Source organism: Embiotoca jacksoni, unplaced genomic scaffold (genome assembly GCF_022577435.1).
Source record: "Embiotoca jacksoni isolate LCO1_2020_lvr unplaced genomic scaffold, fEmbJac1.0.p SCAF_55, whole genome shotgun sequence".
NCBI classification, from domain to species: Eukaryota; Metazoa; Chordata; class Actinopteri; family Embiotocidae; genus Embiotoca; species Embiotoca jacksoni.
Window position 1 is genome coordinate 1,782,993 of NW_027185409.1, and position 23,922 is coordinate 1,806,914.

The 23,922-nt window shown below is 47.0% G+C and overlaps 2 protein-coding genes and 1 non-coding gene across 7 annotated transcripts in view; all 3 read right to left on the minus strand.

The window, feature by feature from the left end:
* Positions 1–463: 463 nt before the first annotated feature.
* prdm11 (PR domain containing 11) lies at positions 464–8,658 on the minus strand. Its single transcript, XM_069172752.1, has 7 exons — positions 8,330–8,658; positions 7,469–7,539; positions 6,494–6,753; positions 6,329–6,396; positions 5,907–6,094; positions 4,924–5,439; positions 464–4,471 (listed from the first exon to the last, which is right to left on the minus strand). Exons 2-7 carry the CDS (start codon positions 7,494–7,496, stop codon positions 2,331–2,333), a joined length of 3,201 nt encoding a protein of 1,066 aa, XP_069028853.1. The 5' UTR covers positions 7,497–7,539; positions 8,330–8,658; the 3' UTR covers positions 464–2,330.
* A 1,367-nt stretch (positions 8,659–10,025) lies between these two features.
* trnam-cau (transfer RNA methionine (anticodon CAU)) lies at positions 10,026–10,097 on the minus strand. Its single transcript has one exon. It is a non-coding gene; the product is annotated as a tRNA-Met (tRNA).
* A 606-nt stretch (positions 10,098–10,703) lies between these two features.
* Positions 10,704–23,922, minus strand: part of phf21ab (PHD finger protein 21Ab) — a 29,899-nt gene continuing 16,680 nt past the window's right edge. For 4 of the 5 annotated variants that reach the window (XM_069172710.1, XM_069172709.1, XM_069172706.1 and 1 more), the window contains 9 exons: positions 23,794–23,904; positions 23,598–23,649; positions 23,434–23,513; positions 23,268–23,328; positions 20,008–20,114; positions 19,480–19,635; positions 19,090–19,165; positions 18,883–18,986; positions 10,704–18,427 (listed from right to left, as the gene is read on the minus strand). In XM_069172710.1, the coding sequence (XP_069028811.1) occupies positions 17,672–18,427; positions 18,883–18,986; positions 19,090–19,165; positions 19,480–19,635; positions 20,008–20,114; positions 23,268–23,328; positions 23,434–23,513; positions 23,598–23,649; positions 23,794–23,904 (1,503 nt within the window). In that variant the 3' untranslated portion in view covers positions 10,704–17,671. The remainder of the gene's footprint in view (positions 18,428–18,882; positions 18,987–19,089; positions 19,166–19,479; positions 19,636–20,007; positions 20,115–23,267; positions 23,329–23,433; positions 23,514–23,597; positions 23,650–23,793; positions 23,905–23,922) is intronic. The other variant, XM_069172708.1, reaches the window with a different exon arrangement.

The window sequence follows — 23,922 nt, forward strand, 5'->3', positions numbered from 1 at the left end:
TCCAGAGAGCCTGACCTCTGACCCCGACCCGGCCGGGTTCCTCTGGACCGTTTACAGACGCTTATTAAAGGAACAGTTCGACATGTTGCACCTCCAGAGGGCCGGTGTCACAGCGTGGTTCAACAAAAACCTGTGAAATATAAAAGAACGCGTCCAAAACTATCAACAAATTGTCTAAAACAATATTTTTAAAAGTATAAATCAACTGTATAAAATAATGAGTGTAAGTCTATAAAATGTCTGTAAATGTTAATTTGTTTTTACAAATTGTCAAAAAATGTAGAGAACATGTTTAATACATCTTTTTGACAAATATTTAATATTTTATTCAATTACAATAAATGTAAAAAAATTTGAAAAATATGAATTAAATGTCTGAAAATATGAATAAATGTGGAAAGTGTGAATGTTTGTGAAAAGCAGCTGCAGCGTTCAACACGACAAAAACACCCGAGATGAAACGTGTCTTTTAAAATGTATCTTTAAAGCATTTGAATCAGAGAAAACAGAAACAGGTGAACAACAAATTAGTTTTGGTTTCGTAAATTGAAATCCTGCAGCCGTGAAACAGTTCAGCCAACATCGAACTGGGAGGACGAACAGCCTCAGATTACAATCAGCAGGTGTCGGTGTGAAGACGCAAACACGAGAGCACGAAATATTCCATCAAAGATATTCAGATCCAAACCGCAGCAGGAAAAACAGAAATGTTTTCTGATGCTGAATCAACAGAGAAACTTTACATCCAACCGGGAACACGTCGACACCGAGCAGCAGAACACGATACAGACGAGCACCAAGTGTTTATAAAAACACAAACATGTTCCCCAAAACTCTTAAACGCCAACGTCTTCCCAATTTATGATGTCAACAACAAGACGAGCGTATTTCCCACAATGTCAAACTATTTCTTTAACTTGGGGACAAAACTTCACTCATATTTGGTAAATATAAATCGATGGTCTGCATCCTGCTGCTCGTCTCAGCTCGTCGTGTTCCCACATCTTCACATTTATTTCTGCATTAAACACTTAATAATTATAATAATAATAATGAGCTAGAAGCAACAGCTGTTTTTAAAAAGCTGTTTTGAAGCTTTGGCCAAGACTGAAGTTTTTCATCGTGCTAAACAGCCGAACGTGAAGCGGACGCATCGGTCAAAAGAACATCTGTGAAATATCTCGTTGGCTGCGGTAACCGTGGAAACGAGCAGATCCAGTGTGGCGTCGCAGCGTTTTCTGTCCGCTTCCATCGTTTTGGCACAATCATGAAATTCAAGAGAAAAATACTCTCCTTAAAAACAGCTCCAGAGCATTTACAGTATGTACAGCTGACGGAGTATTTACAGCGTGAAGCAGGGCTGTGTGCATTTCTAATAGAAATATAAAACCTTCACACGTTCTCACTCCCGACTTTTCTTTTCCGTCAGGCACCGACAGGACTGGACATCCCGGAGAGCGGCTCCGGAGCTCGGACGTCCAGCTGGACACTGACTGATTGTTCCAGCTGAGAAACTGTCTGTTATTCTGGCGACAAGCGCTTCATTATTCCGCCGAGCGGCCGTCCGCCGGCCGAGGACCCGTCGTGACGCCGCGGGACCCCGAGCACACGATGGAAAGACGTGTCGTCATCCTGTGTGTGTCTTCGTGTCTCTAGACCTGTAGATGTTTTCAGTCTCTTTGTGGTCCTTTTGTGACTTTAATGGTCGTTTTAGCATCTTTTTATTTTTTTTTTTTTTTTACTTGTTTTGCATCTTTTCATATTATTATTTTGCATGTCTTTGTTTTTGTGGTCGTTTTGTGTCTTTTTAAGGGACATTTTAGATGAACGATGTTTTCCCAGCGGTTCTCAACTGCTGCGTTGGATGGAACCACCACAGCCGGTCGTCCACAAACACCATGAACATCCCAGAGCTTCGTTATCCCGCCGAGCCGGTGCAGGAAGCAACAACCTTCATGACGACAGTCTGAATACTTCCTCCTGAAGGTGGTCGCTTCCTGCTGCTCCGTGTGCATCACCGTGCTGCGTTCAGGAACACTCGGAACTTATCGATCCCCCATCGTACCTCTTTAATGATTCTTGTTTGATAAACATGGATTGTTGATTTTGCTCAATATTGTTCTGGAGAGAACCCGGTTCTACGAGTCAATACGAGACAAACGGACTGTTTATGTTTGGGTTTGTGTATTTTATTGGCCGTTCATCATAAATCTTTGTTGTCTGTTCGTCTTCCTGCAATCTCAATGAACTCATTTCTATTTTCCAGATTAACTGAGCTTCTAAATATTTCCATGTAGGCTGGATGTAGAACCAGTAATCTGCTGGTTCTGTCAGATGTCAGGGTAGAACTCCATGTTGACGTCGACGCTGTGCAGGACCGACTTCTGGTCGGCACCCGACATCCTGTTCAGAACCTCGGCTGAGAGCGAGTAGCTGCTGCCGGACTTCTCCTCGAACCAGCTGTCCAACGCTCGCTTCCCGTCGAAGTTAGCGATGGGCGGTCCGTTCACCGCCACGGTCAGCAGGTCGTTCATCTGCTCCAGCGTCAGCCGGGAGCGATTGTTCTTGCACATCTTCTGCAGAGAGCCTCGGCCTTTGTCGCAGCAGGCCGTGGAGCTGGGCAGGACCCTGATGACCTGCACGATCCGGTTCAACAGAGGAAAACGCTGCTTGTACCTGCAGATGTGACCGATGACTTCCTTGAAGCCGTTCATGCTGTAGTAGTCGGCTTTCAGATCCTTCCACTCCACCACCAAGCTGCCCCGGGCCTCCTGACCCGCGGAGGGAATGGACTCCAGGTGGTTGAATATGACCTGGATTTCCTCGTCCCCGTAGGCCTGCAGGTCGTCGTGGTTGTGAGGCCAGGTGGACAGGTCCAGCACCTTGCAGGCTTTAGCAAACGAGCGGCTGTGCAGGTCCAGCCTCTGAGACAGGATGCCTTGGCTCTTGTTGCAGATCTTTTCTCGGATGGACTGAAACTTGGACTCTGCAACGCGGAGGTTCTTCAAAGCGACGCCATTGAAGCTTTCTCTGAAGTTTTCCTCGAACTCCTGCAGGTATTCTCCGGGGCAGTCCACCAGCTGGCCTATCTCCTGAATGGCCTCCTCTATCTTGGCTTCCACGTGCGACACCAGCAGGTACTCTCCCTGGAAGGTGAAGGCTAATCGTGAGAGAACAGCGATGATGTCCAGCAGGAAGTAGATGAGTTTCACCGACTGGTAGTCCATGAGGAACTGGAGGAGGGTGAGAGCGATGGCGGCAGCGTCAGCCCTCTGCGTCTGGCTGCTGATCTCCTTCAGGTGCGCGACGACCTCCAGGTAATCCTTGATGAGGGCGTTGAGGACGTTCGGTTCTCCGATGATCCACCGTATGGCCCTGATGTCTCCGAGGAACTCCGTCTCCTCTGACAGCGTCGGAGCGGTGGATCGCAGCTCGGCCATCATGCGAGGCGAGTAGCGGTAGAAACTGAGGAGCTGCTTGAGGTTATTTTCCAGGTCCTCCAAGCAGGAGAGCTCCTTCCCACTGATGGCGTCCAGCACTTCCAAATGAGGCCGATGGATCATGATGGGAAGGCAGAGGACCCAGGGAAAGGTCTTCTGGACAGCTATGTACAAGTTCGCTCTCATTCCTGAGGAGATGTTGGTGCCGTCCACCCCGAGGCCGACCACCAGCAAGTCCTGAAACCGGAGGCCCAGGACACCGAAGGCACGGTCCATAACCTGCAGATATCCATCCACGTTGGCCACGCTCAGCCTCTGCATGGACAGGAACTCTGTGTTGGGGGAGCCCTCGTTGGTGATGAACTGGACATAGACGGCCACCATGTCCGAGAACAGGTCGTCGTTTTGGGCGTCCATTATGACACTCAGGAAGGGAGACAGGCGCATCTTCTCAGCCAGATCCTCTTTCAAAGCCCGGCCGATGTGGTGGATGAGGATCTGACAGTCGCCCTCGTTCATGTACTGATCCACCACTTTGAGCTCGCACTTCTTCAGCAGCTCTGCCAGTGGGCGGAGCTCGGAAAAGGGCCGCCCCTCCAGGACCAGGTGGTACGCCGCGTTGAACAGAAGCATCATGTTCTTGCACATTTCCTCGGTCTTTTCCGGGTGCATGCGCAGCTTGTACAGCTGCAGACACTTCTTGTGGAGGTTGCTCTGGCTGTGCAGCTTGATGGTGTGGATTTTGAACTGCTTGGAGCCGATGATGAAGGCGGAGGTGCGGGACGACTGGACGGTGTACTGGCGGCAGACGTGGCACCACATCTCATTCAGGGTCGGCGAGTAGCGAAGGAACCAGAACTTTTTCAGCCACTCCTGCTTGAAGCGGCGAATCCGTCGGCCTCCCGCGGATGAAAGCTTCGACGGATCCTCGGGAGAAATCACGAGATCTGCTACAATCGACTCATCGGCCGAGTCCACGTCCTGGTCGTCTTCATCCAGGACCACCTGAGTGGGCGTCATGGGCTCCATCCCTGCAAAGACAAACTCATTCATTCAGGCACCAACAAAGTCATCCAACCTTTTCATTTCATACATCGGGAACTCTGTGAGGGATTTTGAAATATTTCAACAGCTATTTAGATACGATGTACAGATATTCATGTTCCTCAGATGATGAATCCTGCTGACTTCATTGATTCTCTTATTTTTGTCACGTACAACCAGCCGGTTGACGCTTTTGGCTTTAAGTGAAGCATCTAAACAAATATTGTCCGGATGCTGTGAGGTTTTGTATAGAGGTTCATGGTGCCCGGAGGATGAACTGTACAGAATGGCTGAATGTGTGTGCAGGTGCTTATTAAAATTAAATGTACAGTATTTGGGGAATTTCCAGTAGAAATACTAACATTAAAGACAAAAACATTCAAAGAAATCCTGACACAGAGGAAGACTCGCTGCCCTCATCGTCGTTTTTCTAACCCACCTTGAAAGTCCTCGATGGGGCCCTGCTCAGGGTGCGGGGGATTCTGGTCCGGTTTGGGTCGGGTCTGCCCAGACATCGAAGCACCGTCTGCCGGTCCTCTTCTGAGACGGGACAGCTCCTCCTCCAGCTCCAGAATCCTCCTTTTCAGTTTCACACAGTTGGGGCAGAAGGAGGTGGAGGGTTCCTCGCGGCTCCGGTTCTCCTCCTCTTTCTCCTCCACCTTCAGGTCCGGAACGGTGAAGCTGCTCTCGGGCGGATCACAGGCCGACCCCAGCACCGCTGATTTACACTCACGGGGGAGGCAAGACCGGGACCTGGACTTCCCAGAGTCCTCTAGAGAAGCCTCGAGGACGTCTTTGAAGATGAGGTCGATCTTCTTCCTCTTGGTGGGAGGCTGGCCGTCCGATTCTTCGCCGGGCTGTTTACCGGGGCAGAGTTTGCCCTGCAGAGCCGACTGCAGGCAGGGAGATTTAAAGTCCTTCTGAAGGTTGGGCAGCGCTGCGGGCTTCCTGGGCTCTGGAAGAAAAACGGTTAATCATTTATTCAAAGCAGCAAGTCAAAGAAGACAAAAGGTCAGAGTGCAGGAGGTCTTCAATCAATCAACCAACCAAACTTAATTTATATGGAAACTTTCATTAAAGCAGCTCAAAGTGTTTTACAGGTGACTCACGAGCTTATTAAGAGTTCAAATGAAACAATCTGATACTGAAACAATACAAAAATGGTGAAACAGCTCCACTTGGTGGAGAACTGAGGTCAGGACTCACAGCAGGAAACATTAAAGGACAACGTCACCCTTTCTTTCTCCTGTATGTGCATGCGGTGCTCGAGTCGTCTGACCTCGTGCTCCAGGTGTGTTTGATGTCACCTGATTGACTCTAAAGTGCTCGTCCTGACTGTGAACACTGTGAATTTCCCACAATGCTCTGCTCTGTACACACCACAGTTCCCCGTCCGGATAAACCTGATGTTCCCCGCCTCACCTGAGTCCAGGTTGCGGTCGATGCTCTCCTGAGAAACGCAGTGAAGTCGTCGGATGTAGTCGTCGCTGTACCAAACCCTCAGCTTCTCTCCGGCCGCCGGCCGCCGGCAGACCCTGAAGTAGATGTTCTTACCGTGCTGGAACGCCGTCAGGTTCCTGTCGCTGTCCTCCGACGAGGTCCGGACAAACCTGCAGGTCAGAAACACCGACGGTCACGCTTCTATCGCTGCAATCGGAAAGCTGCAGGAAGTTCCAACTTTTTGACCCGATCAACGCTGTTTCTCTGAACTCTTATTGAACGTCTCAGGTCCAACGTCCAACCTTCAGCTCTGCACGACATCCTGCTTTAATTCCTGTAGTTTCTCTTTGGTAGTCGGTCCCTGAATCAAAACTAAAATGACCTGCAGAGTCGGCGAACTTCACCTCATCCAGTTGGCTTTGGTCTCATCGCTGCCGTCGATGGAGCGGTACGCGTCGTTCACGTCAACGATCTGGAACATCGGGACAGAAACGAGACGAAGACAACGGATTGAGAGGCGGACTTTGTTTGAACCGGCGTGACTCCGGCGTCGGACCGGTTAGACTTACGATCCAGGAGAAGAAGCCGGACGACTCGTCCTTGGACACCAGCTCCCCCTCGTACGGACCGAACACCGCCCCCTTCGGGAAGGTCGCATCCACGCAGCGAACATCCACCTCGTCTCCCTCAGCGAAGACCTCTAAGCCCGATGGGACCGTGAGCGCCGCCCTGTTGGCAGAGCCCGGGGCCGCGGGCGTATCAGGGACGAACAGCGGGGGTCCGTGGGACGGACACTCCTTCTGGAAGTAGTCCTGACACTCCTCACAGACTGCAGGACAAACACAGACTTCATCATCAGCATAAAAACAAGTTTATATAAAAACAGAAAGACGTCAAACATCTTCCGTGTTCACGGCTGTTTCAGAAAGAATTCTAGTTCATCAGCTGTCTGACGTGTTCAGAGTTTCAGCATCGAAACGAGCCGACTGACTGCGTTGGATAGAAAATACTTCGTAAAAAATAAAGTGGAAAAATGGAGAGGGTCTTTTTTTAATGTTCCTGTGAGGCTGATCAATAACAGATTAAATCCTGTATTGACAGTTTGTCGGCCTTCATCTCTAATGTTTTCAGTTGGACACATCTGGAAGAAATCAGTTTATGTTCTGAACGTTAGATTTAATAACCGGAGTGTTCTTCGTGTGCTGCGAGCTAACCACATGCTAACGGTAGTTTTATGCTCATGTACTTTTTTATTTTTTTTATATTTGAATGCTAATGTTTGCTTTTTTGTTTGCAAACGTTGGGATTTTTATGATAACGGTAATTTCGTTTTTTCCAAACGTTAAGTTGTATTTTCTGCCAACAATATATTTTTGAATGCTAATAATTAATGTTAATGTTGTTTCTTTTTTTAATGCTAACCGTTTTATCTGTTTTGTTTTTCTGCTCACGTTACTTTTATTGAAGCTGTTTTTAAATATTAAAATTGTTTTTTTATGCTGAATTATTTATAGCATTATGTTCCCAGACAGATATTAACTCACACCAGAGGTCGGACGGCGGCTCGCTCATCGTGGAACCATGTCGACGTCCAGTTCGTCCACTTCACAACCGTCTGAGGAACAAAACACAATCTGAGACAAATAAATAACCTTCATCACAGAGTTCAGACCTTTACGTCGTTTCGTGAAATAACTCGCTGAGGTTCTATTTTGAATTTCCTGATTACCGTCTTGGTAATATGTCGGACAGCGTCAGCTTCACCGGGCAGCGTTTAATTTTCAGAAGAACTTTCTCTGAATTAACGTTAAATACAACTCAGAAAAAAACCCGAACATTTGAATATAAAGAGCAAAAACAACGTTTCGTCGTGGCGGCATCATCACGAAACACTGCTCTACAGCGCCACCGGTGGTCATAAACTCCACAGAGCACCTTTAATAGCATCAAATAAAAGCACCAGTTATTATAAGAACTGAGTCCTGGTTGTATGTTTTGCTTTATCTAAACAGACACGATCATTTTAAGGTCTGATTTCTCTAAAGAAAAGAATCCGTTTGAGAGTCGATCAGCATCAGAGTCAGTTTCAATAAATCTCAGACTGATGCTCAGTTGAACTTCAGGGTTTTTCATGTGAACAGCAGCCTGTTTCATCCTCCTGGTTCTGGTCCCGGATGGAGGGTCTCCGGTCCAGAGGAGCCCGGCAGCCCCTCCACTCCGAAGAACCAAAGTTCCTTTAACTTTGTGCGTCATTAGCGTGCGTTTAATGCGTGAAACGAGCGGATCGTCGCGCAGTTAGCGGACGATCCGCGATCTGCGCCACGCTTTCTGCAGGCAACTGGCAATCTGCCTGCTGTTTCGGAAGCCATTTTCACTGGCCACAGTGGCTACCGACACGGACCCACCTTGTGCGGAGACGCAGCGGGGACACGGACCCTCTCTCCCGGGTGCAGCTCCTCTCTCCGTCCCCCTCCCCCCGGCCGCCGACCACCGACCCCCGGCCGAAGCTCCGTGGCTGCCTGCCGATGCAAAGTTTGGCGATAATCTTTGCACCGACTCAGTCGCCTCCCCGAGCTGTGACCACCATTTTTTATCACAGGAAATGACATGGAAAAACGGAAGAAAGCAACTGCGCAAAAAATTAAAGTTAACCGAGTGAATTAGCGGCGGGAGTCCGGTCCGAGCGGCCGGAGAGGCGGCCGGAGGCGGCCAGCCCGGCCCGCTGCTCCGTTCATCTGCAGCCGGAGACTCGGTGCTGCCGCCGAGTCCCAGAAAACTCCAGAACATGAAATAAATAGGAACAGACTTCCTGCAGCTCCACCACAGGACAGTCTACACCTTAAATGCCTGCAGACATCACAGTCACAGTTTAATTCACTGACTTCAGACAGAAAGAAGGAAACCATTAGAAAGACCTCAATACAACAATAAACATAATAATATTAATAAACATAAACAGTTATGGATCAATGAGAAACTTAGCAAGGAGCTCCGAGTCCCTGTGTGGAGTAAACATGTTCACTTTTACTGTTTGGAAGTCAGAGACACAAGAAGACACAAAACAACCACAAAGAGACAAAACAACCACAAAGAGACAAAACAACCACAAAGAGACAAAACAACCACAAAGAGACACAAAACAACCACAAAGAGACACAAAACAACCACAAAGAGACAAAAAAAAAAAACCTACAAAGAGACACAAAACAACCACAAAGAGACAAAAAAAAAACAACTACAAAGAGACACAAAACAACCACAAAGAGACAAAACAACCATAAAGAGACAAAACAAACTACAGAGACAAAACAACCACAAAGAGACAAAACAACCACAAAGAGACAAAAAAAACAAAACTGCAAAGAGACACAAAACAACCACAAAGAGACAAAACAACCATAAAGAGACAAAACAAACTACAGAGACAAAACAACCACAAAGAGACAAAACAACCACAAAGAGACAAAAAAAAACTACAAAGAGACACAAAACAACCACAAAGAGACAAAACAACCACAAAGAGACAAAACAACCACAAAGAGACAAAAAAAAAACTACAAAGAGACACAAAACAACCACAAAGAGACAAAACAACTATAAAGAGACAAAACAAACTACAGAGACAAAACAACCACAAAGAGACAAAAAAAAAAAAACTACAAAGAGACACAAAACAACCACAAAGAGACAAAACAACCACAAAGAGACAAAAAAAAACTACAAAGAGACACAAAACAACCACAAAGAGACAAAACAACCATAAAGAGACAAAACAAACTACAGAGACAAAACAACCTCAAAGTGACGTAATGTGACGCCACCATACGTTTCAAAATACTTATATTTATACTTATATATTTTACAAATTATAACTGTACGGATTTAATTGATCTACTTTATTCTTATTAATCTGACTTTTGTTCAATTTATAAAAATGGTGAAAAAACATACATCTTTTTTTTCTTAAATAGTAATAATTTATAATAATAAAACGGAATATGTGGAACATTTATCTGCTTCCATCCATTGAAGCATTTGGAAACGATTTAAATGAGGGATAAACATCTCAAAGGAGAAACTTGAAAAGAAGCAGAAAACATTTAGCAGAGGATGGTTTCGATCCATCGACCTCTGGGTTATGGGCCCAGCACGCTTCCGCTGCGCCACTCTGCTCTATGCGGCTCCACCGCGGCAGGACCATATATGAAGGAACACACACGTCCTGCTGCTTTAGTCTCTGACGTTGCCAAGGTTCAATAAACAATCCCTTAACATTACACTCATATTTCTACTTAGAGGATAATAGTACATTTTTAATTATTAATATTAATTAGTTAAATACTTCAGCCTTCTCGAAGAGTGATGTCTGACCTGTGATTGGAGAAAATACACATCATACGTAGTTATGACTGAGTAAAGAACTGTAAATAAATCTAATCACAGCTGAGAAAGAAAGGAGGGAAATAATAAAACAATACAAAGGGAAGATTTTAAACTAAAGAGGTTTATATTGTATATCTAGGGACTGTATGAATATTATCTCTACAGTCTGTTGTCCTTTTTGTGTTTTATTTAAATTAAACTTTTTATGCGTTTTATTGGAGATGCATTTATGGCATTTATTTCACGTTTGTGGCTTTTTGTCAGTGTTTCTGATATAAAATAAAATAAATGTATTATTGATTTATTCAGTTTTTTTAAAAAGTGAATCATAAATAATAAGGTGAAACTAAATGGCAGCTTATGGGCGAAAGTTTTTTTTAAAGTCACGACTCGCTCTGCTTTTCACAATTTATTAACAAAATGATAAAATAAATAAATACAAATTGATCAAATGCTCCTAATATCAACTCCTCCCCCATGTTCCCTACAGTATTTCCTAAACACTGCATACAAAGAATTCATCACAGAAGAGGCTCAATACAGAGGTAAGAATCCCACCAGACCAGTCACAATGTCAGGCCAACAGAAGACACATCTGGAACAGAAGTCAAAAAAATAAACACATTCCTTTCCAAAATCATTATGAAAAAATACAAACAATTATACAAATATTCAGATTGTGTAATTACCAATTTACACATTATTCAGCACACCAGGTGAACTTTTTCTTTATTCATATCGCTACAATGCATCTCACCAAATGGAAGATAAAAAAAGACTTCTTTTGTTTTTTGTATTTTTTTTGCACTCAACACACCCCCAATGGAATCAGCTGTGGATGAGGTAAGAAGCTGCAGGTGTACAGTTGGGTCCGGACAGGTAGGATGGATGGATGATGGATGGATGGATGATGGATGGATGGATGATGGATGGATGGATGATGGATGGATGATGGATGGATGATGGATGGATGAAGGGTGAGCGGGAACAACAGAGTGATGACGTCATGTATCGACAGAATACTAGAAGGCCACAATCATGACTTGATCGTTTTAAAAATGAAAAAATGAAAAAGACTCAAATCGGCGTGAATTACCTCACAGGAGCGACCCAGCTAACGCGACTTCCTCGTTAACGCGACTTCCTCGTTAACGCGACTTCCTCGCTAACGTTTTCCGGCTCGGCCGATGTACACGATGCCGACGCAGGAAATCAACGTCCGGACGAGATGCTGCGACTGCAGAGAAATGCTTCCAAACACAAATGCACGTGTGCGCCGTGTTCTTCCGATAAATCCTTTTGGAGCTCGACTGAATCAAACGAGGAACAATTTAGATGTTTTATTTTTATTTTTTTTGCGACCTCACTGCTAGCATCCCGACGTTCAACACGGCGCATCGGCCAAGTTCAATTAAACGCCGGAACCGAAACCTCGGATGGACTCGGAGGACCGATACGGCGCCGACACTCGGCCTCACCGTCAGTCTGCCCCTGGTGGTCACGGGCGGTATTGCACAGCGGTCATCGGACAACCCAATTTTAGTCTTTCTATTTTAGTTCGTACATCCGAGGCCTTCGCAGCTCCGTCTGTAAAACGCGACGCCGGGAAGAAACGTTTCGACGGCTGCCGCGACGTTCGGCATCACGATGCCCGTTCAAAGAAAAAAAGGTGATTTGAGTTTCACATAAAAACAAAAGCAAACACGTATTAAAAAAGGTTTCGACAAATCCTGTATAAAAATTTGCATAAGAAGGCATGCGCTCCACCGCACTCAGTGGACAGATGTTCTCATTGGGTTGAAGTTTGATCTTTTTTAACGCACACAGGCTCCGGCTCACGCGACCTGATTCAGCAAACTCACCCTTCCTCCGAACAGAAGAGGAACCACAGCACAGAGGAGACGGTGGACCTTTCAAAATAAAACAAAACCAGCTCCCGAGTCCAGCTGGAAAATCTAAGAACCGAAAACCGGCGCGAGACTCAAGACTGCGATTCGTGTTGCTGACAGATCCCGTTTCCGTTCTGATAATAATAATAATAATAATAATAATAATAATACTGGTCAAACCAAAAAGTGCATCACATAAACAGCTCCGAGCGAGACCTCATCATCTTCATTGACAACAAACCCCGGCGGCTCCTCACCAAATGACCTCTGACCTCTGACCTCCGCCAGCGTCTTGCACAGGTTTTTTTTTTTTTTTTTCCCCAAATGTAAAAACGTAATCACGTAAAAAGGAAAAAATAAAACACATTTAAGGCAACTTCTATATCAACAACAACAAAACACTATCTGGTCAATTTAAAACGGCATAAATATGAAATGTAGTTTCAACTTGCATTGACTACTGGCAGCCTGAGGTGAACGGACCGGGTTTGTGCTCCGGAGGCTCCTGGGACCAGAGGGGGGGGGCGGGGTGGAGGGGGGGGATTATCCGGAGGGTTAGTAAGGTTTCTACAAGTCACAGTGCAAGTCAAGAGACAAATATTATCTGCTGTTTGAAGAAAGGCACTCGAGGTACCTACTGTACAGAGGGAAAGGTCCAGTTGGTCTGGAACACAAGTTCGGGCTCTTTGAACGAAAACCTTGTTGAGTGACTGGATGACTACGCTGCTCTATCATGAGTGAACACAGTCTAACATGTTGAAAGAAGAAGAAGAAGAAGAAGAAGAAGAAGAACATCCACCCGAGAAAGCCGACAAAGAACAAAACACACAATGAATGATATTCATAAGGAACCGGGGAATCGCCAGTCGTCTTTTTCTCTTACGGTTGCATCTCGTTTTTTTTTTTCCCGTCCCGTGTTCAGAATTGGCTGAACTGCCGGGTCACGGATCAGAAGTCACACGTGAATCAGACGACACGGTGGCCAAACATGTGGAGACGTTGCGTTTCTCCTGGATCTTCTGAGTGAAGGCAGTTTGTACAGCTGATGTCAGAAAACCAGGCGTCAGATCTGCTGATTCAGTAACAAGAGTCCACGTGATATGAAAAACAAAAACAAAAAAGACACCTGCAACAGCTTATTGTGTCGTCGCCCAACAGCGTGCCCCCCCCCCCCCCCCCCCCCACCGGGCCGCGGCGAGCCGCTGTACGATACTCGGACAAACAGTCCGTCGTTTTTAGGTTTTTATCCGGTCGAGTTTCTCGGCGTCGGCCGTGTTGATCATTTATAGTTTAGCGTCGTCGGTCGGACGCGTTCAGCTCGGACTTCGGAATGTTAAACTCGGAAATGTCCGACTTTCGACGTGAATCAAACGCAGCGCTTTGAGCAGAAAGCTAACGTCAGCACGCTGACATGCTCACCGTCGATGCTAATTCCCGGTTTCCGCATTAGCGTGACGTAAACTTCGTCGTCCGCCTGCCGACGGTCCGAAGTTTTAAGTTCGAGTCGGCAGCTCTCGGCAGAAACCGCGAATTAGCCGTAAGAAAGCCAGCTAGCGGTTTAGCAGATATAATATTTACCACGTCTTACCATTGTAGTATAGCATGTTAGCATGCTAACATTAGCTAATTAGCAGTAAACACAGCGTCCAGCTGAGGCCGACGGGAATGTCATTAGTTCAGAAGGTATTTAGTCAAAAAGCCGAAGTGTTGGACACATTTCAACGAGCTCGTGGCGTCGCTCGACGTCCAGTCAGAGGAGTCAGAAGGAATCTTCCTCTGGGGAACACGAACATCTGAGAGACAGTTAAGATATTTCAGTCTGGACCAAAAGTTGGACCGACGAACCGGCGGAGCGACTTCGACACCTTGGCGGCGACTCGGGGGGGCGAACACGCGTTTGGACGACTGAAAGTAAAATCAACAACGTTCCAATACAGCAAAAGGAAACAAAAAAACAAAAACCAAAACAAATTCCAGCACAACCAGAGGCACCATTAAGAACAGACCAGAGGTGGTTATTGCCCCGTTACCCAACGAGAAGCCAGAAGTCATGATCGGTTCACCAGACAAACACAGACCCCAACCGACAGCCACCAAGCCAACGAGGAACAGCATCGCATTTCAGCCCAGACATGCTCCAGAAAGAAAAGAGATGCTCGGGACCGACCGGGAGGGACGGAGGGTTTCTGAAGCCCCAAAAAATAAATAGCAACTAGACTTGAGCCTTAATGTCAGACGGAGGGTTCGATTCACCTCCTAGAAAAATATTGGCAATGTGGGGATAAGTCACATCACAACAAAGAGATGCATACTCTGTTTAATTCCATATTAACATACAAAAAGCTCTTCAGCACTTCTTTGTAATGCAGCAAGCTTGTGCTTTAATCTCGGGATTTGTGGTGTCGTCCTTCCAGATCCGTCTACAGGAGCAGGTTCGACCGACAAATCCCTCCATTTCAAGGACAAAAAAGTTCCTTTCATGTTATTGTTTAATAAGCTCTCCTGTCGCAGTCTGGGAACTTTCCAATTTCTGAAATGGTCGCATCGATATCTTACAACGCCAATGATTTGATCTTTCAATACAGTAAGTGGACTCGTCCCTGCTGAATTTGGATACAACATCATTTTGGCAGTTCACAATTCAACAGAAATGCACGTAATGCAAAGATCACCACTTCAAAGAGAGGATTCCTTTTTGTGTTGATAATGCCAGTCCAGCAGGTTCAGGAACAGAAAGCACTTATTCTGAAGACTAGGAAGACCTGAATATCTTTTCCTATAAAAAAGAAACACAGCCCAGATATAGTTTTTTTGTGTGTGTTGACATTGCAATATTGCAATTTCACATTTAGTGCTCACAGTTGACACACACTTGACTCACGAATGAAAACTCAATCACTACACTTGACCAACACCACTGAAAACATCTGTTAGGCTACCGCGCCCGTTCGCCCTCGTTCCTCCGGACCTGCTGAACGCGACGCCCGGCATCTTTTCTGCCTGAGCTCAGGGATCCAGGTGGGGGTGGGGTACCGGGACTGGTGGTTGCTGGGTAACGTTTTGGTCACCGGGGGACTGGGAGAGGGAAGGTTCTCCAGTCAGCTGGGTTTAGGGGACCTGGGAGGGGGAAGTCAAAAGAGTCGTAAGTCGATGGAAAAGTTTCCGTTTAAAGGCTTCGAACGACCTCAACGACGCTGTAAACATTGGTAACGACACTTTGACCTGAAACGAACGGAAGTCTGCTGGGCCGACGGAGGAATTCGCGTCGTTTCGTTCGCAGACCTGTGAAGGTCCGATCGGGTTCTAGTCGCTGTGGGACGTTTACGTCGTCACTTGATGGGGAAGTCGGTACGTTTCAATTCCGAGTGTCCAACACTGTTTGTAACTTTAGGAAACCGAGACATCGGTTTGTCGGGGTAGCGTTCGTTTCGTAGGTCGTTGGGGTTCCGTGGAGATGCTACGCTGGATTGTCGGACTGGAGATCAGTTCTGATTCTGTGGACCGTGGAAGGTCCCTGCTTCGTATTCCGTGTTGGTGATGTCGGTCTGAAGGTGTCGGTATTTCAACAGAGACTGAAAACGGTCTTCACGCGACACCTTTACAATGTCAGAAATACTTCTGACCCACAATTTCTGCAACTTTACCAAACCAGCAATCCAACAAGGTCTTCGGGGACAGACTGTCCAACGGGGTGTCCAACAACAATATCTCTAAAATTCAGTTACTTTATTGAATTTTGGAGGGTTTTTTTCAATCGTTGGTTGCCACTAAGAATTTTTATATTTTTCTTAAACTGATAAGACAACCGACAGATAACTGACAAGAACCCGATTTAATTTTTCTGTAAAGACCTAATTGTTTACCCCTTAAAAACCTGAAACTCTTCGTCCGACCTTTGAGTGTTTGAAGCATACTGAACCCTTTAGGTTCGCACAGGGAGTCGTTGGACTATTGTTGGAATGTCGTTGGATTATTGTTGGAATGTCGTTGGATTATTATTGGGCTGCTATTGGACTATTGTTAGAATGTCATTGGACTATTATTGGACTGTTATTGGATTATTGTTGGACTGTTATTGGACTATTATTGGAATGTCATTGGACTATTGTTGGACTGTTATTGGACTATTGTTGGAATGTCGTTGGACTGTCGTTGGACTATTGTTGGACTGTCGTTGGACTGTCGTTGGACTATTGTTGGAATGTCGTTGGACTGTCGTTGGACTGTCGTTGGACTGTCGTTGGACTATTGTTGGAATGTCGTTGGACTATTGTTGGACTGTCGTTGGACTATCGTTGGACTATTGTTGGAATGTCGTTGGACTATTGTTGGACTGTCGTTGGACTATCGTTGGACTGTCGTGGGACTATCGTTGGACTGTCGTTGGACTATTGTTGGACTCTCGTTGGACTCTCGTTGGACTATTGTTGGACTGTTATTGGACTATTGTTGGACTGTTATTGGACTATTGTTGGACTGTTATTGGACTATTGTTGGAATGTTATTGGACTATTGTTGGAATGTCGTTGGACTATTGTTGGACTGTCGTTGGACTATTGTTGGACTCTCGTTGGACTCTCGTTGGACTGTTATTGGACTATTGTTGGACTGTTATTGGACTATTGTTGGACTGTTATTGGACTATTGTTGGACTGTTATTGGACTATTGTTGGAATGTCGTTGGACTATTGTTGGACTCTCGTTGGACTCTCGTTGGACTGTTATTGGACTATTGTTGGACTGTTATTGGACTATTGTTGGACTGTTATTGGACTATTGTTGGAATGTCGTTGGACTATTGTTGGACTATTGTCAGATTGGCAAAGGCAAGTTTAGGTTTTAGTCACGAGGGGAGTAGGTCAGTCCTTTTTTTGTGCCAACCGAACGCGGTCTTGTCGAGGGTTCGTCGGGGAGGTTCAGCTGACTGGGACGGGTCGGGACTGATGGGGAAGGTTCAGGAGATCGGGGTCATTGGACTGCAGAAAGTTGTTCACATTAAGTTCATTGGGACGAGGGGAGGAACAGGTTCTCTTTTAGGTACTCATACTATCACAACACTGCTTCTTGGACCAGGAACCCCGACAGATGTTTGGTTCCACGTTCTCCGTTCTCGCTGTGTGAACCGTCTCCCCACCCCGCATGAGAACACAGGGGCCACTGTAACAGGCACACACTGGTGTGATGATGAATTAAATCTCCCTTTGAGCATTCCCACCATGATGTGTATCACTAATTGGCATGATGACACTGGTGCGTACGCCTTCCGGTACCCAGCTCTGTGGGTGGAACAGCCTACATCTTCCCAGAGTCATGTGACTTGGGCTGTATATCTACCATTGACACAGTCTGACAATACAATGCAAACAAACAACATTTATACAGATTGGCAACTTCAGGGCACCGTTCGGTGCAAGCAAAAGTCTTTTTTTTTTTTAATATATATGTTTGAATTCCCGCGACTCCAGAGACGTAGTGTTACTTTTTATTGTCCAAACTGCTGACGAGAGCTGGCAAAGAATGCTGGGAGAGTTCTGAGGTTTTGCTGTTGTTGGTGTTGCTGCCGTCACTGTCAGTGATCTCCTCCTGCTTCTTCTCCACCGCTGTCTCTGGAGGGTTGACGGCAGCCGTGTTGTTCTCAGAGTTGGTGGTGGTGTTGGGGGTGTGGCCTCCTGCGGGGCTGCGGTCTGGGCAGGCGGGCTCCGCCGTGCCGTTGGTGGTGGCGACAGTCGTGACCACCGAGGAGGCGGGAATGTCAACGACCGGAGCTGCCTCAGTCTCGGGGTTGGCCATGACGTCCCCCGGCTGGACAGGGGTCCCTGCGGCCCCCCCGCCCCCCGCCCCAGGCTCCACCTTCCCCCCGGCCCCCGCGGCGGGGCTGTTATCTGCCGTCAGGACGGCGCTGTCCGGCTGGCCGGCGGCATCTCCTGCCGCTGCCGTGTGGTCGCTCCCTGCGGCTGCGCGCTCCTCCTGTTGGTCGCCTCCGTCGGTGATGCTGCTGACCGAGGAGCTTCCCGCCTTCGCCTTCTCCACAGCGTTGACCTCTGGGGCGGCTTCAGAGGTGACGGCGCCCTCAGCGCTGTCCTGGACTCTGACATCTTTGCTCTCTGTCTCTGCCAGAGCTTGGTTGAAGTTGAAGGCTTGGATGAGGCGGATCAGGTGCTTAACTTTTTCCAAGGAGAGCTGCATCTCCTTCTGACGAGTCAGGATGGTGTTTTTGGTTTCCATGCATTTCTGATGGAAGAAGAAAACAGCACGGTGGGATTTATCCTGCAGCCTCCTCAGGTTCTATTGGATCTAGATCTACGATCAGTTCACTCGGACATGATGATGAGACTCATCAACATGTGGTTGATCTGAATCATTAAATCTGTTTACATTTACTTTCACAACTATTGATTTACTGATGTTTTTTAGATGAATGACAGAAACGTTTTGGTTTTAATAAAATACACAAACAAATCCTGAATGTGATTTACTCTCACCATGATGGAGTTGCTCTGTTGTTTATTTGTTTACTCTCACCATGATGGAGTTGCTCTGTTGTTTATTTGTTTACTCTCACCATGATGGAGTTGCTCTGCTGTTTATTTGTTTACTCTCACCATGATGGAGTTGCTCTGCTGTTTATTTGTTTACTCTCACCGTGATGGAGTTGCTCAGCTGTTTGTTTATTTGTTTACTCTCACCGTGATGGAGTTGCTCAGCTGTTTGACCGTCTGCTCCAGCTGATCTCGCTCCAGCTTCAGCTCGGAGCTCCACTTCATCAGCTTCTGCTTCTCTTCCTCTTTAGCTGAAACACAACAACAACAACAACAACGACAACAACAACGGGGAGTGAGTCGTCACGGCGATAGGTGCGCATCAGTCACCCTGAGAGCGAAACGTGCCGTCACCTTCTTTGTAGGCAATGTAGGAGTGAACGATGGCCAGCGTCCCGGGCCACGGCAGCGCTTCTTCCTTCTTCAGGATCTGCAGAGAGAAGCTGGCAGCTGTCACTCACGCCGACACTCAGAAAAGACTTGAGGAAGACACACGGGGCCCCTCGCCCTGCGGCGGGGGCCCGGAGGGACAAGCAATGGAGTGGATGGATGTGAGATGCCAATCTTTTACCGACACAATGAATGAGACAGAAGCACAGAGAAAGTGCATCATGTATGCTTACAAAGGATTGAACAGTCCTACAGGTGAGGACAGGGAGCAGAAGGCCCCTCAGCAGATCTACAGTCTGGACTGCGGTACCCCCGTCCCCCTGACTCAGGATCAGTCTCGGCTGCTGTGGTTACCTGATCTTGACATTTTGGACAGATCCACATGCCTTTAGGAATGGTTTTCAGGGGAGGATCCAGGCAGTCCAGGTGATAAACACGAGAACACGTGTCGCACATGAGCAACTGGCCACTGCGTCTGCACACAGTGCAGAAATCCTCATGGATGTCTCCCTGTGAGGAAGAATTGGACCAATCAGGAGGCACCGTGACCGGGTTGAGTTTTACAGCTGGCCTGGTTCTGATGTCTAATGGACATGGTGTGTTAATTCACTGGACATCTGGGAGTTAGCGTGTGCTCTGAGTTATTATCATGGATGCTCGGCTACAGGACACTGTTCACTTTGTAAGGCTGAGTTCAAAGTAAAACAAATGATGGCTGATGACATCATCACATGGAGACAACAGACTAATGGACGTGTGGTGGGAGGTCTGGGGGGGGGGGGGGGGTTGCACATGACTGACAAGAGCTACTGGGCCAATAAGGACTGTGTGTGACGGGTCGTCCGACCCTCTGAACTGTCCGTCTCCCCCATCGTTACTTACATCCCCAGAGCTGGGGCTGGGCAGGGGGAGGGGGCGGACGGGGCTGGAGGGGGAGGTCGGGGTGAGGCTGCCCAGCTCCGGGACGCTGCTGTGTTTGGGTGGGCGACCTGGGTGAAATGAGACAGACGACAAAGACGGAAAAACAAAGAAAAAAAAAAGAAAAGAAAAAAAAAGAAAGATGGAGAGGGGGGAAGAACAAACACAAACAGTCCGTATGACATACCTTGGAAAGGGAGTCTTCGTTGGCTAGCATGAGTCAGGGGGCGGTACGGGAGGAAGAGGAGGAGGAAGAGGAGGAGTCAGAAGCACAGACAGCAGTGTTAGTGCAGGAGGCTGAAGCTGAGCTCTAGTACAAACCTGCTGGATGGACTCGTGTCACATGTTAACACACCGCAGTCACCTCGACAGGAGTCACACGCTCACGGGACCGACGGCCAAATGTGTCTGAACTTCCTGTCTGCACAGGAAGACACGCTGTGTCTCAAGTTCTTGTGCAGACAGGAAGTGGCGCTGTGTTTTAACTTCCTGCGCAGACAGGAAATTACACTGTGTCTCTTAACTTCCTGTCTGAACAGGAAGACACGCTGTGTCTCAACTTCCTGTCTGAACAGGAAGTGGTGTCGTCTTTTAACTTCCTCCCTGAGCAGGAAGTGGCGCTCTGGGTCTCTTAACTTCCTGTCTGCACAGGAAGTGCCTGTTTCTGTTCACCTTCATGTTCCCGCCACAGGAAGCTTCTCCTTCCTGCTTGGTGGGGGTGGAGGGAGTTCAGGAAGTTTCAGGGCGGGGCTTACAGAGCTGAACGTCTCTGATTGGTTGAGGGGTTTTCCGGCCACTACTTTAAAAACCTGCAACGTTTTAGTTCTTTGAGCTTCGAGACAAAATGAGGACGAACAGAAAAATCTGCCTGACAGACGACCGAAAAACTGAAGGAACCTGAAGTTCCTTATTTATATGACACGTTCAACAGTCGAATGAAAAGTTGTATTATAATTCATCAGTTTCAGCAGCTTCACTGATCGATGATCAATAACCTGTGTGAACCAATCAGGATCCACCAGAGACAGGAAGTTAAAAGACAACAGGAAGTCGAACCTGTGACCTCTTTTGCACCTTCAGACGTCTCAAAACCACTCAGGCGGCCGACGTGCTGAAATCTGACACTGCGAGTTACACGTGAACGCAACGTTAAGCTTCCTGTGCTGAGAGGAAGAGGAGGAGGAAGAGGAGGAAGTCTCAGCTTCCTGTTAGTCGTATTAACGCGCCCTCACACACCTGACCTACAGGTGGGGACGACCGCGCTCACTTCCTACAACTCCCAGGATGCATTTCAGCTGCTCCCACACAGCACGGCAGGTTCAGTCGGGTTTCTGCGTGTTCGCTGGTTCTGTTATCGATCGTCTGAAGGAGAGATTTCATTTAAATCAATATTCCTATTGATCCCTGATTGTTTTAATCAGAAATGTTGGATTTTACGATGTAATTTGTGGATTTTTAAGTGAGTTTTTTTGCAGGAACATTTTAGAATTTATTAAAATTACAAGTCGACTGAATGTTTTTCGATTTTATACTCTTATATTTTATATTTATTTCCTAAAAGCTGTGTATCTTTCCAGAACAGACCGTCTGTGACTTTAATATAGAACACAAAGATCTGCCTTCAAAATAAGAGCTTTACATACTTTTTAAATCACATTCAGTCTCTTCCAGCTGGAAGTTTGTAGAAAGCTCATTTAACATGTTCTTCATTCCATCATAAGACCACATTTCCCACAAACCCAGTCACTTCCTGTTGTTGCGGTTAGCTAGCAGCAGTTAGTTATGATGGTGAGAGTATAGGGGGTGGAGCCTAATGATTGGGAATGACCAGTTAGTTTTGGTAATGAAGTGGGTTTTATTTTGAAAGGCGACTTTATGTTGTAATTGTAAACTGCAGCAGATATTCTGGAGGTTTCTTGAGTTTGCGTTAATTACTGCGATCGCAGGATGACGACTTCCTGGACGAAGTTCAGTTTGGACCGAACTAAAAACGGTTATCGTCGTATAGACGAGTTCTGATCAGTTGCAGAACCTCCGAGCGATCCAACGAACGAGCAGAAACCCGACAGAAACAGGAAGCAGGAGACGAAGGAGGAGGAGTCACAGAGAGACATTAGTGCTGAGCAAGAGATTAGTTTCTACTGTTTCTACTCTGATTCCACTGGTCTCTACTCTGATTCCACTGGTCTCTACTATTCTACTGGTCTCGACTCTGATTCTACTGGTCTCTACTCTGATTCCACTGGTCTCTACTCTGATTCCACTGGTCTCTACTATTCTACTGGTCTCGACTCTGATTCCACTGGTCTCTACTCTGATTCCACTGGTCTCTACTCTGATTCTAGTGGTCTCTACTCTGATTCTAGTGGTATCTACTCTTCTAGTGGTCTCTACTCTGATTCGCCTGGTCTCTACTCTGATTCGCCTGGTCTCTACTCTGATTCTACTGGTCTCTACTCTGATTCCACTGGTCTCTACTCTGATTCCACTGGTCTCTACTCTGATTCCACTGGTCTCTACTCTGATTCCACTGGTCTCTACTCTGATTCGCCTGGTCTCTACTCTGATTCGCCTGGTCTCTACTCTGATTCTACTGGTCTCTACTCTGATTCCACTGGTCTCTACTCTGATTCCACTGGTCTCTACTCTGATTCCACTGGTCTCTACTCTGATTCGCCTGGTCTCTACTCTTCTACTGGTCTCTACTCTGATTCCACTGGTCTCTACTCTGATTCGCCTGGTCTCTACTCTGATTCCACTGGTCTCTACTCTGATTCGCCTGGTCTCTACTCTGATTCGCCTGGTCTCTACTCTGATTCTACTGGTCTCTACTCTGATTCGCCTGGTCTCTACTCTGATTCGCCTGGTCTCTACTCTGATTCCACTGGTCTCTACTCTGATTCCACTGGTCTCTACTCTGATTCTACTGGTCTCTACTCTGATTCGCCTGGTCTCTACTCTTCTAGTGGTCTCTACTCTGATTCCACTGGTCTCTACTCTGATTCTACTGGTACCTACTCTTCTAGTGGTCTCTACTCTGATTCTACTGGTCTCTACTCTGATTCCACTGGTCTCTACTCTGATTCGCCTGGTCTCTACTCTTCTAGTGGTCTCTACTCTGATTCGCCTGGTCTCGACTCTGATTCTACTGGTCTCTACTCTTCTACTGGTCTCTACTCTGATTCTACTGGTCTCTACTGTGTGTCCCGGTGCTTCATACGGACCTCTCTTCCTGGTTCCCTGGTGCAGAGGGCCGTTCAGGTAACTCACTGCGCTCTTTTTCCTCTGAAAGAAACGAGAAACGACGTGTTGGTTAATCTTTGATGTGACGTCACGGATCAGCTGTGATGTCATGACATGATGTCAGCAGATGACATCCCCGTCGCGCACCTCGGGTTCGAACACGGCTCCGCTGTACACCGGGTTGGCCGTCGTCCTCCTTTTCCTCTCCTGCCGTTTGCTCTGGATTTCTGCAAAATGAAAAACGTGGAAAGTTTTCAGTGCGGAAACATTCGGATGTTTTGAGATCCGTCGGCTGCTGAAGCTTCGCTCACCTTCCAGGTGGTCGTGAGTCACCAGACCCAGAGACACCATGAACGCCAGTTTCTGGAAGACAACAACAGGTTCAGGACACTCAGACAGACTCACAGTCACAGGACAGATTGACAGATTGATTGTCTCCACGGTAACAGGACAACAACAGGAAGTACTCTACGGTACCGCTGAACCTAATCTTTGGTCATTTCCTACCTCTGGGTTCTCCTCCTTCTTGGGTCTGGGAGGAGGAGACAACGGAGGGGTGGAGGAGGAGGGCAGGCTGACCACCACCTTCTGCTCGGCTCCTCCCGATTTAACAGTCTGCTGAGAGGAGGAGGAGGA

Coding starts and splice junctions, on each gene's coding strand:
- prdm11 (XM_069172752.1), bottom strand. CDS start 7,496: ATGAGCGAGCCGCCGTCCGACCTCTGGT. Junction 6,397..6,493: donor CCGGCTTCTTCTCCTGGATC/GTAAGTCTAACC, acceptor CCGATGTTCCAG/ATCGTTGACGTGAACGACGC. Junction 5,440..5,906: donor CGACCGCAACCTGGACTCAG/GTGAGGCGGGGA, acceptor TTTTTCTTCCAG/AGCCCAGGAAGCCCGCAGCG.